This window comes from Camelus bactrianus, chromosome 12 (genome assembly GCF_048773025.1).
Source record: "Camelus bactrianus isolate YW-2024 breed Bactrian camel chromosome 12, ASM4877302v1, whole genome shotgun sequence".
Taxonomy (NCBI): Eukaryota; Metazoa; Chordata; class Mammalia; order Artiodactyla; family Camelidae; genus Camelus; species Camelus bactrianus.
In genome coordinates, this window is record NC_133550.1 from 14,681,515 (window position 1) to 14,696,606 (window position 15,092).

The 15,092-nt window shown below is 41.7% G+C and overlaps 1 protein-coding gene across 1 annotated transcript; it reads left to right on the top strand.

Annotated features, from left to right (window-relative positions):
• Positions 1-216: 216 nt before the first annotated feature.
• Positions 217-5,575, top strand: LOC141579376 (keratin, type II cytoskeletal 6A-like). Its single transcript, XM_074374825.1, has 9 exons — positions 217-815; positions 1,767-1,981; positions 2,323-2,383; positions 2,537-2,632; positions 2,758-2,922; positions 3,411-3,536; positions 4,356-4,576; positions 4,796-4,830; positions 4,943-5,575. Exons 1-9 carry the CDS (start codon positions 303-305, stop codon positions 5,176-5,178), a joined length of 1,668 nt encoding a protein of 555 aa, XP_074230926.1. The 5' UTR covers positions 217-302; the 3' UTR covers positions 5,179-5,575.
• Positions 5,576-15,092: the final 9,517 nt, after the last annotated feature.

Sequence of the window (15,092 nt, forward strand, 5' to 3'; positions counted from 1 at the left end):
AATTGAGAATAGTCTCATTGTACTGAGATCAGTAAAAGCTGGAAGGCAAGAGAAATTTTCCCTGACTAATGGAGCCAAAAATGCCATCTTCATATTTCATAACTTTTCTAATAATCCAGATGTGATCTCACTGTTTGTAAAGCCTAGCCCTTCCCAACCTGCAAGCTCACCTTCCAGGACTGAGCCCAGCCCCTTTTCTCTGTATATAAGCGGTTACCTGGAAGCTCCCTGCACACATCTGCTCCTCTCAGCTCTACCTTCCAGCCTCTCACATCTTCCTCAGCCTTCTCGTCTTCAGAACCATGTCTTGCAGATCCACCGTGAGGAGCCAAAGCACCAGCCGCCGGGGCTTCAGCGCCGGCTCAGCCCGAGTCCCTGGGGTCTGCCGCTCTGGCTTCAGCAGCGTGTCGGTGTCCCGCTCCAGGGGCGGTGGTGGCCTGGCTGGAGTGTGTGGAGGGGCTGGCTTTGGCAGCCGCAGCCTCTATAACCTGGGGGGCACCAAGAGGATCTCCATCAGTGGTGGATACGGCAGCAGATACGGAGGTGGCTTTGGCTTTGGCTTTGGAGGTGGAGTTGGGAGTGGATACAGTTTTGGTGGTGCAGCTGGGCTCGGTGGTGGAGCTGGCTTTGCTGGTGGCTATGGGGGCGCTGGCTTCCCTGTGTGCCCCCCTGGAGGCATCCAAGAGGTCACCGTCAACCAGAGTCTCCTCACTCCTCTGAACCTGGAAATCGACCCCACCATCCAGAGAGTGAGAACTGAGGAGCGGGAGCAGATCAAGACCCTCAACAACAAGTTTGCCTCCTTCATCGACAAGGTGAGCCAGGAGCACTTTCCCTCCACTGGGATTTCAGACTCCCCAAACTAGGGAACCAAGAAATGCCCTATCTGGGGGGGGGGGGAGATGTGGGAGAGAGGGAGGAGGGGACTCAGGCTAGCTCCCCAGTGGGATGCAGGGCTGGCTCCATGTGGACCACAGGCAGAAGTTGACTGAAATCATTTAGAACTACTGATCCCTCCCATGTCTCTCATTCCTGCCAGAAAGAATTCTCAACTGTTGATAACCTTGACCCAAAGAAAAGGGAATGAGAATTGAATGGGTTAGCATGAACTTCTGTGGGGTTTAAGAAATTAAAAAGGGAATTACAATGGAAAATGTTTTAGAACTCCAGGGAGTGAGGTGAGGTTAGAAAATACAACAGAAAAGGAAATAGCAGCTGGATTAGGAATTAAGACTCAGAAACAAGCACATAAGTCCATAGAAATATTCAACTTGTAGAACCAGATCATGACCATGAAGGGATTTTGATTAGAGGAGACATATGCACTGAATGGGAAGTTTGATGAACTCCAATCATTAATAGGATTAAAAGTGAATAATAAGATTCTAAACAATTGACATCAATTTAACTGAGGTATTCTCTTGAAAAAAAATACTCCTTGTACATACCAGAAAACACTATTTTAAAAACATTTGCATTTTGCTTATCAAGAGGAAGAGAGAACAAATGTTGAAAGTTACTCACTGACAAGTTCCATCATTTAGTGGGAGGGAATAGCTCAGAGTTCCATGGCGAATTTGGTTGGTGAGATCTGTGTGCTGTAAAGGAAAAGGGTTTGGGGGAGCAGAACCGTCACCCTGAGCCTCTGTACATGCACTGGAGTCACCCAGTACCATGGGGACCACCCACATCTGCTTGGGGACCTGTCAACTCACATCTCTGTCTCCCTTCTTCATCTGGAAAATAACCATCTTGTCTTCCTCCAGGTGCGGTTCCTGGAGCAGCAGAACAAGGTCCTGGACACCAAGTGGACCCTGCTGCAGGAACAGGGCACCAAGACCGTGAGGCAGAACCTGGAGCCTCTGTTTGAGCAGTACATCAACAACCTCAGGAGGCAGCTGGACAGCATCCTGGGGGAGAGAGGCCGCCTGGACTCGGAGCTGAGGAGCATGCAGGACCAGGTGGAGGACTTCAAGAACAAGTGAGTTAAAAGAGAGAAATGGGCTCCGTTTCCTGAAGCCCACACTTCAAGTCCATTGGAAGAGCAGGTCCAGATGAGGGCATGATTGCTAGTAAACCATGACCACGGAAATGAAATCACAGTTCTTGCCTAAACACAAACCCCCCAGAACAAAAGGGTCTTGTAGGCTGATGAGGAGAGAAAAGAAGTAAACAATTTAGAGACCACAAAATACATCTTTTAGGCACACTGGCAGGAACGCTCCATTTGGATATCTCATTATGAAAAGTTGGGATCCCAGGCTGCTTTGTGTGTATCCCTTTCTCGACTGGCTGATTATGTTTTATCCTTTCTAATTCCAGGTATGAAGATGAAATCAACAAGCGCACAGCAGCAGAGAATGAATTTGTGAAACTGAAAAAGGTGAGCTGAGTAAGATCAGGGGCTCATAATTCTTTTAGGAGAGGACCCTGGGTTCCTGCCCATATCTGAGAAAGGTGTAAGTAGGGAGACTGAAAGGTGGTGCAGACTGGGAAGGAGGCTCATCTGACTGTAGTCTGCTGGCTTATTCTCCAGGATGTGGATGCTGCCTACATGAACAAGGTTGAACTACAAGCCAAGGCAGATAACCTCACAGATGAGATCAACTTCCTAAGAGCCTTTTATGAAGCAGTAAGCATCTTCTTCACCCTATTTTATTCACTGGTATAAGATTGTGCAAAGGGTGGAAATCTTGGGCTTGGGTACGTCTGTAAACATCGCAGGAAAAGATGGTCTGACGACCTCATGTTCTGCAGGAACTGGCTCAGATGCAAACCCACATCTCAGACACTTCTGTGGTCCTCTCCATGGACAACAACCGCAGCCTGGACCTGGACAGCATCATCAGCGAAGTCAAGGCCCAATACGAGGAGATTGCTCAAAGGAGCCGGGCTGAGGCTGAGTCCTGGTACCAGTCGAAGGTGAGCAGTGTGGGGGCGGCAAATGAAGAATCCCTCGTGCGTTTTCCCTGAACACCAGCAAAGCTACAGACATCACTGGGGAAATCTATTTCTAGGAAGCTGGAGTCCTTTCACAGAATGTGTCCCCTGCATTAACAGAGTAGCCCTTTACAGTATTTATGTCCGACTCTAGTAAGTCAAGAACCTGATGAAGGACGAAAGCTACTGCACATAAGGACCTCGTGCTCTTTGCTTCAGCTTCACCCTGATGCTTGTTCTCAGAAACCGTACAGAACATAGCTGGTCCTGAAGGGAACCAGGCAGTCAGTGGTCCCAACCAGGGTGATCTGTGATGGGTGTACAGTATCAAAGACCTTGTACCTTCAATAATGGGAAAATACCTTGTGGAGAAACCATTAGTTTCAGTTTGTTAAATGCTTGATGAGTGTGACAGTCGTCATTGTCACATGAAGCCAACGTACACCCCCTTCTCTCCCTCTGGTTTATAGTATGAGGAGCTGCAGGTGACGGCAGGCAGACACGGGGACGACCTGCGCAACACCAGGCAGGAGATCTCTGAGATCAACCGCATGGTCCAGAGGCTGAGATCTGAGATCGACCACGTCAAGAAGCAGGTATGGTGGGGACCATGGAGGAGAAACACATCTTCCCTTCCCAGGCGACAAGGCAGTCATCAACCATCATTTGGGAAGTTCCTGTGTGCAGAGGGGACAGCAGGGAGGGGAGGACATGCAGTTCCTACCCTTAGTGCGTTCCTACAGGTTAGAGAGATGGATCCCAGCCCAGGAGCATGAAATAAACTTACAACAGGACCAATTCCAACAGTCAGCGATGTAAAAATATGGTCTAGAGGCGTGGAGAAGAGATTACATAAAAGGAATGATTGCTCTGGGAATTAAGACACAACTTGGTAAAGAAAAGGCAGGACAGAGAGTGTGAGAAAGATTGTTGCAAATCTGCTCAGTTAATGTGAAAAAGAAACAGAAAAGACAGAACAAATGAATCTTGTCCAAAAATGTGAGGTGGAACAAAGGCAAGGTCTCAGCAGTTTAATGTGAAATCACCTCACCAGAATGTCTTTGATTTGTTTAATTCAGTATGCATCCACGTGAACGTATCCAAAAATCAACATTCAAAACAAGCCCATTGGTCCGTTTCTTCTGATGTCCCCTGGTCTTGTGTCTGCTGTAGTATCTCCAGGTTCTGCCAGCCCAGTTCTCACTCAGGGTGGTTAACACAAAGTGCATAGGTTTTCCAAGTGGATCCTAGACTAGATAAGATTTGCAGAATGGAAAAATTCTGGACAAAATTGTCAGAGTGCCTTTCCCATGAAATCTGGGCTCTAGAACTCTTCCTCACTCGGAAAGGAGAACCATGGTTAGTCTCCCCTGGGGATCAGGTTGCAAGTTCATCTGCCCACCTTCCCCTTCCAGTGCGCCAACCTGCAGTCCGCCATCGCTGACGCTGAGCAGCGTGGGGAGCTGGCCCTCAAGGACGCCAAGAACAAGCTGGTCGACCTGGAGGACGCCCTCCAGAAGGCCAAACAGGACATGGCCCGGCTGCTGAAGGAGTACCAGGAGCTGATGAACGTCAAGCTGGCCCTGGACGTGGAGATCGCCACCTACAGGAAGCTGCTGGAGGGCGAGGAGTGCAGGTGAGTACCTCACAACCTCCCCCAGCATCTGGGTCCAGCTCCAAGATGTCCAGCCAATGAGCTCACGTTTCAGGGGCTCTAGTTGTGGCCAGAATGCTCCCCTCAGAAAACCACTTGAAAGGCACTTTCCCCATGGACTCTCCTCACGGGGAGGCTTCCCACCCTGGTCCAGCTGTGGCTCTCTGAGGTCTCATGATGGCCGTGTCTCCTCTCTCCTAGGCTGAGTGGGGAAGGCGTTGGACCAGTCAACATCTGTAAGTACCTTTGCTTGCCTCCCTCCCTTGCCCTTGTGCTCTTCTGACTGGACTCAGTCTGGCAGAACGAGTCACCATGTCTCATTGTGACCTTGTCCCCCTCCCTCCACAGCCGTGGTGCAGTCCACCGTCTCCAGCGGCTATGGCGGTGCCAGCGGTGGCAGCGGTGGCTTCAGCCTGGGCGGAGGCAGTGGCTACTCCTACAGCAGCGGCGGTCACAGCCTTGGAGGTGGCTTCAGTTCTGGCAGTGGCAGAGCCTTGGGAAGTGGCCTCAGCTCTGCCGGGGGCAGCAGCTCCACCATCAAATACACCACCACCTCCTCCAGCAAGAAGAGCTACAGGCACTGAAGCCCTTCCTTCAGCCTTGGTCCCACAGTGTCTCTGGGCCCCTCAGCTGCCCTCTCCTCCAGTTGCTTTCTCTCTCCTGCTTCCTTCTTCTCTTCCTTCTTGAATTAGAACTGAAAGTTCTGAGTGCCCTCATCTCTCTGCCAATACCTGCTCCACCTGAGGTTCCCAAACTCACCATCGGGAAGGTCATTGCCGGGGTCCTACTCCAGAACAGGGCAAGTCCCCCTTGCTTTCCACTGGTTCAGGAGTTCTGCCTCTTGCAGGGTTGGGTTCTTCTTTGCAGTGATCATGAAAGCACAGTGACTAGTTCTCTGATGTGCAGGGTCTGTATCCCTGTGATGTTTCCTCATCTCTTTGCTCAATTCTAATTGCTAAATAAAGCAGATTTATAATATAATGCATGGTTTCGGATTGCCTTGCTTTGTTGCCATTGGTTCTTGAAGTTTTCACCTGACAAATGCCTTTTTAGGAATGAAGGATGCTCCCCACCCCCCAGTGCTTCACATCTCTCCTTTAGGGAACTCTAACAGACAGTAGTTTGGCATTCTGATGTTCAGGAATTCTCCTAGGTCAGTTTGGCAAATGGAGTGGGAAGAATCTGGTCCGTCATCATGGTAAAGGCTGCTTTTACCGCCGGTATCAGGTCTGAGCTGTTTAGTATCTCTGACTTGGTCTCTAGACTCTGCCTTTTCCTGCCCCAGGGGTGAAACATAATCCCTAGAAAACCATACTACAGTCCAATTATATCAGAAGAACATTGCTACACAGTAAGATATTTGATTGATACTTAAAATTGCCTCATGACCAAGAAACTGGTCTCATCATATGTATCAGGAATAATTACAATGAACATACTCCTGAACTGGAATTATGCCTCTAGAGATGTATCCTGCAGAAAGAGTAAAACGCAGGAAGTTGTACTTCATGGATGTGAATCCCATAATCTTTCAACAGGGAAAAATTGGATACATTGGTCAAATTCAGGATCTAAAGACTCAGGCACAAAATGCAGGTGCTGATTTTTTGAAGTGTGGAGGCAAAATAAGAAAGGAAATGCCCTCCTTTGTACACCACAAGCCTCTCACATAGACTCAAGGAAGTTGAGTCCATGTTGCTCAAGAAATGGTCCTGCATCCTCCCTCATGTGTGCCCTGGCCCATTTTGGCTTTGACAAATGGGTAATGGAACACTCAGGATGCAGGTCAACTTCTTTCTGAGAGCCAGGCATTGTTTCCAGTCTCTGTTTGGTCCATTCTCTGATCCCAGGCTATTTCTCTGAAGAACCCTGTCTAACACCTTTAGGAATGAGTTTCCTACTTAGAAATGAAGGAGAGATGACTGATTCTAGGAAAAGGGTGGAATATACATATAAGATGATCCTAGAGCATCTTTGAGTGCTAAAAAATAAGGAAATACTCAAAAAACCCACTGAAAGAGCTGATAGTAGACAAATTGGAACAATTTGAGTCATAGATAGATAGATAGGTAGGTAGATAGATAGGTAGATAGATTGATAGGTAGGTAGATAGATAGATAGATAGATAGATAGATAGATAGATAGATAATGTATTGGATTATACTCCAAAGCATAAAATAATATTCATGGCCCAGAATAACATGATAAGTGATTGAATAAGCTAATTAACAAGGGATGATTGAAAATTCTCATGAAGAAGAATTCTGTTCAGTGACAGAGATGCTCCCAAATCAAAGAAAGGATGAATAACTTCTCCCCCCAACTGTGGGCTGTGCATAGTGACTTCCTAAGAGTAAAGCATAAAAAGTGAGTAAATGAGTAACTTTACAGTAGAGAAATCTATCAAACACATCCTCAGCCAGGTAACCAAGGGTAACAGCAACAGTGATGACATGCTGACAGCAGGTACCCCGGATAGGATGTAGTGAGAACAGCGCTTCTCCTTAGTGATTTTCCTCCCAAACGCCATAACCCCAAAGTAATCCTGAGAAAACACTAGACAAAGCCCAGCTGTGGCCATCTACAAAATACCCTTGAGAAGAGCTCCTCGAAATTTCAAGGTCATCAAAACAAGGAAAATCTGACAAACTGTGTTAGCCAAGAGGAGCCAAGGAGACATAACGACTGAATGTAAAGTGGTACTGTGGATGAGATTCTGGGACAGAAAAAAAGAATATTGGGTAAAAGGTAAGGAAATCTAAATGAAGTATGAAATAGTTTAATAATAATATGTTTATACTGGCTCTTTAATTGTGACAAATGTAACAAATGTGAGGTATTAATAATAGGGGAAATGGGTGTGTAAGGTATACAGGACCTCTCTGTATTGTATTCACAGCTTTTTGTAAATCTGAAACTATTCTAAAATAAAAAGTTTATTACAAAAACGCTTAAGGTGTGGAGCTCAAAGTAACATCTGCATTTTTAACTAAACTAATTTTGTACACCAAATTATAAAACAAGTGCAGCCGAGAAAGAGACAGAGTGACAAAGAAACAGAGACAGACAATTGGAGAGACAGAGACAGAGAAGTAATCGAGGGACCAATGCTACAATAGTAACATTGGTTATATCAAGTTGGTGTTAACTCAAGTAAACTGCATTTCTTATTAGTGTGTACTTCCTACAATTATTGATGTTGAATATGCATTACTTTCATCATTAAAATGTTATTTCAAAAGAGAAAGGATGTCCCCTGATGATGTCGGAATTGTAGGACATAGACGAAATGTGGTTACACTCTTTGATACTGAGGGAAAAAAGATTCTATCTCTAGATTTAAGGCCCATGAGAATAAAACGTTTGGATTGCATTCCTTTACCCATTGAGGACTGAATAAGAAGAAATAGATTTTTGTTAGCTATCTGGATTGTGGTAGTGGGTTCAGTGGTGCATACATCTATCAAAATTTATCAAAGTGTACATCTTAAATATGTGGTGTTTATTGTACAGGAACCATACCACAATAAATGTGTTAAAAATTAAAAATAAAAAAGAAAGAAATAGATTTCTTTTGCAACAGCATTGACTTGTTTTTGAGGCAAGGAAGGACTCAGCAGTACCAATGGTCAGTAGATACTGAATTTGACTCCTAAGGAGGCTGGACAGTCGCCTTCTCCAGTATGGAGTCCATGTATCTGGAAAATATAGGGAATACATCTTTTTAATAACACCCTCAAATAGAAGAACTTTTTGCCAGGTAGAGGTCATATCCATAGTTCACCTTATCTGAATCCACTGTGATCCAGGATGATCACTTGTGAGCCATACAACATGGATTCAGGCTGCATTGGCTAGACTCCCCAGCACAACCCAATGCATGGAATCACAGCTCGTGGTGGGGGCAGGGGTGCAGCACAGTCAGGGGAGAGAATGCTTCAGTAGGTGCTGAGAGAAGGTTCCTCATCTCTTCCCTGCTCCATGCCCCAGCAGGCATCACTACAGCCTCCCTACAGAGCCTACTCTTCATTGTAAGAAAAGCTGACAGTAGATTCCAGGATGGGAGAAGAAAGGAGTTGAGGCGTCCATCTCTGACAGCAACTGGATCCCTTGGTCCATGACTTTTGCTGGGCAGTCCTTTCTCCTCAATGCTTCACTTCCTGGACTCCAGGGCTTTCCCTTTGGTACTAGAAAGTGAGGAGGGCAGGAAAACCACCCTCTTTGGGTCTTGGAGGTATGTGTCCACTCAGATGTGCCATTTCCTCCAACACTCTACCGCCCCCAATCTCCTCGTGCAACTGTAGCAGCCCCTTCTTTAAGGCCACTGTCATCTGTATATGTACTCCCTCACTTCTCCATCAGTTGTAATAACAAAAGAACTTTCTTTCCTGCTCTTTTGGAAGCTGCCAGCCTGGAGTTTATCTGAATTCTCATGAAAGTTTTCCTTCATCACCTTTTTCTAACTCTCCATCTCCCTTGCCTATTTGATTTTCTTCATAGTACTGAGAGGAAGTAGCCACAAAGAAATCAGAAACTGCATTTAGGAGACCTATTTTAACAGGAATAAGTATTGTTATTTTGATGCTGTCATAGATATACTGTAAGATAAAGCAAATACATAATATTTTATGTCATTCGGAGCCAAGCTTTTCAGAGTAAGTAAAATTACAACCATCCTGTATTCTTCTATTTAAAATGGAAATATCAGTATAACCTGATTTGGAGGATTTTTAAAACATATTTTTATATTTTTCCCTTACTCTGTCCATTGAAAAGATTTCAAAGCAAGAACAACCCAGTATCAATGATGCCCTGGCATGCAAATTCTACCTTATGAATATCATTTCCCAATAAAAGGAACCAGAGCCATTCAGAGAAATGACTGATTCCATGTCTGCTGCAAGATAAGTACAAGGTAACTTTGAGACATTTCATCCTGAAATACAAGGAAGTTTTCAAAGCCAAATGGGGTCCTGTCAAAAGGGAGAGAAGTCAATCTGAAGAGCTCCCATTGCCCCAAAATGGGACAATTTTAGCACCCAAAGGATTAATGACTGCAATGGACTGAAACATATCAAATATATTTTTTAAACTTTGAATTTTTAATTATACAAAAACAAAATAACCAAACAAAAAACTTGCTGGAGTCCCAACCCACTATTGTGAAAACTGCAAAATAAAGGGAAAGAATCAAGCACTTACTCTGCCTTTCCTGTATGAATGAAATATACATTAGGTTACTTAAAACATATACAATGAAGAGTCCTTCTTTACAGATGACTCCAGTTGGTAAACACAGAAGCAGGATGTTCAATTAATATCACCATTTTGAAACCCCTAATGAAACAGGAAATCTGGGAATTGATCAATGTATATTAAAATATTAGATGACGATTTTACTGTGCACTTTTTAATGGAGGGATAAGGCAGAAACTACAGATATACCCGCATCAGTCTTAAATCACTAAAATTGGACAACTAGTATTATATACCTCATGATATAAGGCCATAGGGAGTCCACAGCACCAGCTAGTACATAATCTTGCTGGAAACAATGGAACTAAATGTTATCAACTTCAATAACAACTTACAGTACATAGGAAAACTGTATAGAAGAAGTTATCTGGCACCAAGAGGAAATAATGAGTCAAATCCAGAATGTAGATATTCTATCAAAAAAGCAATTTCTCCCCAAATCAGTGTATATAACCAAAAAAGAAAGAGTTTGTTACGGAATGGAAGAACCTTAAGAAGCAATGGTCAAATACAATATGTGAACATACGTAGAGTGTTGCTTCAAGCAAACCAGCATGAAAAGACAACTTTGAGATAATCAGAGAAATGTGACTGTAAGTGGGTATTAATAGATTTCATTAAGAAATGACTGTTGGATAAAGAATTTCAGAGACAAGCAAAAACTAGAAGAGTTTAGGAACACTAAACCCATGCTAAAAGAGATATTGACAGGTCTACTCTAAATAGAAAAGAAGCAGGATGCTACAAAAATGAGAAACTCATAACTGGAAAGGTGATAACTATCATGAACTAAAAATAGAATAAACACAAAATTGTAAAAGAAGACATCTAAATCATTAAGAGTAGGAGAGAGAAGCAAGAAAATATAAAGTATTTTTTTCTTTTTTAAATTTTTTATTCTCGGTAGGATGGGTTTGAGCTTATATTGCTATCTGTTTAATACAAACAGTTATAGTAATGGGTTAATAGACTTAGAAAAAGAGTAGCCACAAGCCAAAAACTTACAAGTGAGTCACAAAAACTAAATAAAATCCATGATAATACAAAGGAAAATTACCAAACCACAAAAGGAAGAAGAAAGGAACAAAGAGAAAATACCAAATCAACTGCAAAAATAAGTTCAAAATGGCAATAAACACACATCTATCATTAATTACTGTAAATGTTAATGGGCTAAATGCTCCAATCAAAAGACAGAGTGGCAGACTGGATAATAAAGCAAGAACCTTCAATATGCTGCATACAAGAGACCCACTTTAGGGAGAAGGACACATATAGATTGAGAGTGAAAGGATGGAAAAGGATATTCCATGCAAATGGAAAAGCCAAAAAAGCAGGTGTAGCAGGACTGATTTCAGACAAAATAGACTTTAAAACAAAGGCCATAAAGAAAGATAAAGAAGGACATTTTATAATGATTAAAGGAGTAATACAAGATGAGAATATTACACTCATTAATATATATGCACCCAATATAGCTGCACCTAAATACATAAAACAATTACGAACAGAGATAAAGGGGGAAATTGATGGAAATACAATCATTGTCGGAGATTTTAACACTGCATTAACATCACTAGACAGATCTTCCAGACAGAAAATAAATAAGGCAACAGAGGAATTAAATGATACAATAGAAAAATTAGATTTGGTGGATATTTTCAGAGCATTACACCCCCCCCCCCAATAGGATATACATTCTTTTCAAGTGCACATGGAACATTTTCTAGGATTAATCATGTACTTGGGCACATAAGAAGCCTCAACAATTTTAAGAAGACAGGAATTATCTCAAGCATCTTTACTGACCACAATGCCATGAAACTAGAAATCAACTACAGAGAAACAAAGGAGAAAAAAAGGAAAGCATGGAGATTAAACAACATGCTATTAAAAAACCAATGGTGGGTCGATGATGAAATCAAAGATGAAATTAAAAAATACTTTGAGACAAATGAAAATGAAAACACAGCCACACAAAATCTATGGGACACAGCAAAGGCAGTACTAAGAGGGAAGCTTATGGTGATACAGGCCTTCCTCAAAAATGAAGAATAATCTCAAATAAACAGTCTAGTCCACCAGCTAAAAGAATCAGAAAAAGAAGAGCAAAAAACCCCAAAAGTCAGCAGAAGAAAGGAAATAATAAAGATCAAGGAGGAAATAAATAAAATAGAGATTAAAAAAACAATAGAAAAATTCAATCAAACCAAAAGCTGGTTTTTTGAAAGAGCAAATAAAATCGACAAACCTCTGGCCAAACTCACAAAGAACAAAAAAGAGAGAGCACAAACAAGCAAAATAGGAAAGGAAAATGGAGAAATTACAACAAATAACATAGAAATACAGAATATTATGAAAAACTATATAGAACCAAAATGGATAACCTAGAGGAAATGGACAAGTTTCTGGAAACATACAGTCCACCAAGACTGAATCAAGAAGAAACTGACCACTTGAACAAACTGATCACTAGAAATGAAATTGAATTAGTAATAAAAAACATCCCTACAAATAAAAGTCCAAGACCGGACAGATTCACGGGGGAATTCTACCAAACATACAAAGAAGAACTCATACCAGTCCTTCTCAAACTGTTCCAGAAGTTTGAAAAGGAAGAAATATTCCCGAACTCATTCTATGAAGCCACCATCACCCTGATACCAAAACCAGGCAAAGACACCATCAAGAAAGAGAATTACAGACCAATATCACTGAGGAACATAGATGCAAAAATCCTCACCAAAATATTAGCAAACAGAATCCAACAACACATAAAAAAGATTATACATCATGACCAAATGAGGTTCATCCAGGGACACAAGGGCGGTTTAACATACGCAAATCAATCAGTGTAATACATCACATCAACAAGAGAAAGGACAAAAACCACATGATCATCTCAATAGATGCAGAAAAAGCATTTTAGAAAATTCAACAGCCATTTATGATAAAAACTCTCACTAAAGTGGGTAGAGAGGGAACATATCTCAACATAATAAAAGCTATATATGACAAACATACAGCCAGCATAGTACTCAACAGTGAAACACTGAAAAGCTTCCCACTCAAATCTGGGACAAGACAAGGATGCCCACTGTCACCACTCCTATTCAACATAGTCTTGGAAGTCATAGCTACAGCAATCAGGCAAGAGAGAGAAATCAAAGGGATCCAAATTGGAAAAGAAGAGGAAAAGTGTCACTATATGCCAACGACATGTTACTATATATAGAAAACCCTAAAAGGTCCACACAAAAACTACTACAGTTGATCGAAGAATTCAGCAAGGTAGCAGGTCACAATATTAATGTTCAAAAACCAGTTGCATTTCTTTACACTAACAATGAATCAACAGAAAAAGAAAGTAAAGAAACAATCCCCTTTAAAATAGCACCCAAAGTAATAAAATACCTAGGAATAAACCTATCCAAGGAGGTGAAAGAATTATACACAGAAAACTATAAACCATTGATGAAGGAAATTAAAGAAGACTTTAAAAAATGGAAAGATATCCCATGCTCTTGGATTGGAAGAATCAATATTGTTAAAATGGTCACACTGCCCAAGGCAATCTACAGATTTAATACAATCCCTATCCAATTACCCAGGACATATTTCACAGAACTAGAACAAATCATAATAAAATTCATATGGAACCATCAAAGACCTAGAATTGCCAAAGCATTACTGAAGAGAAAGAAAGAGGCTGGAGGAATAACTCTCCCAGACTTCAAACAATACTATAGAGCTACAGTCATCAAGACAGCATGGTATTGCTACAAAAACAGACATATAGACCAATGGAACAGAATAGAGAGCCCAGAAATGAACCCACAAACTTTTGGTCAACTAATCTTTTACAAAGGAGGCAAGGATATACAATGGAATAAAGACAGTCTCTTCAGCAAATGGTATTGGGAAAACTGGACAGCAGCATGTAAATCAGTGAAGCTAGAAAACTCCCTTACACCATACACAAAAATAAACTCAAAATGCATCAAAGACTTAAACATAAGACAAGATACAGTAAACCTCCTAGAAGAAAATATTGGCAAAACATTATCTGACATACAGCTCAAAAGTGTTCTCCTAGAGCAGTCTACCCAAGCAATAGAAATAAAAGCAAGAATAAAAAATAGGACCTAATGAAACTTACAAGCTCTACACTGGAATTTGACACAACATTGTAAAATGATTACAAATCAATAAAAAATGTTTTAAAAAACTCAAAATGGGTCAAATACTTAACCATAAGACAAGATACAATAAACCTCCTGGAGGAAAATACAAGCAAAACATTATCTGACGTACATCTCAAACGTGTTCTTCTGGGGCAGTCTACCCCAAGCAATAGAAATGGAGGCAAGAATAAACAAATGAGACCTAGTTAAACTTGCAGGCTTCTGCACAGCAAAGGAAACCATAAGTAAAATAAAAAGACAACCTACAGAATGGGAGAAAATTTTTGCAAATGAAACCAACAAAGGCTTGATCTCCAGAATATGTAAGCAGCTCATACGACTTAATAAGAAAAAAACAAACAACCCAATCCAAAAATGGGTGGAAGACCTAAACAAGCAAATCTCCAAGGAAGAAATACAAATGATCAATAGGCACAAGAAAAAATGTTCAATATCACTAATTATCAGAGAAATGCAAATCAAAACTACAATGAGGTATCACCTCACACCAGTCAGAATGGCCATCATTCAAAAGTCCACAAATGACAAATGCTGGAGAGGCTGTGGAGCAAAGGGAACCCTCCTACACTGCTGGTGGGAATGCAGTTTGGTGCAGCCACTGTGGAAAACAGTATGGAGATTCCTCAAAAGACTAGGAATAAACTTACCATATGACCCAGGAATCCCGCTCCTGGTCATATATCCAGAAGGAACCCTACTTCAAAATGACACCTGCACCCCAATGTTCATAGCAGCACTATTTACAATAGCCAAGACACAGAAACAGTGTAAATGTCCATCAACGGATGACTGGATAAAGAAGATGTGGTATATTTATACAATGGAATACTACTCAGCCATAAAAACTGACAACATAATGCCATTTGCAGCAACATGGATGCTCCTGGAGAATGTCATTCTAGGTGAAGTAAGCCAGAAAGAGAAAGAAAAATACCGTATGAGATCACTCATATGTGGAATATAAAAAAAAAAAAGATCATAAATACAAAACAGAAACAGACTCATAGACATACATACAAACTTTTGGTTGCCAAGGA

Bases quoted from the DNA above. Each gene is read 5' to 3' on its own strand.
- LOC141579376 (XM_074374825.1), top strand. From the start codon at position 303: ATGTCTTGCAGATCCACCGTGAGGAGCCAAAGCACCAGCCGCCGGGGC. The intron at 2,923-3,410 runs GTGAGCAGTGTG...TCTGGTTTATAG, and splicing joins AGTCCTGGTACCAGTCGAAG to TATGAGGAGCTGCAGGTGAC. The intron at 3,537-4,355 runs GTATGGTGGGGA...TTCCCCTTCCAG, and splicing joins TCGACCACGTCAAGAAGCAG to TGCGCCAACCTGCAGTCCGC.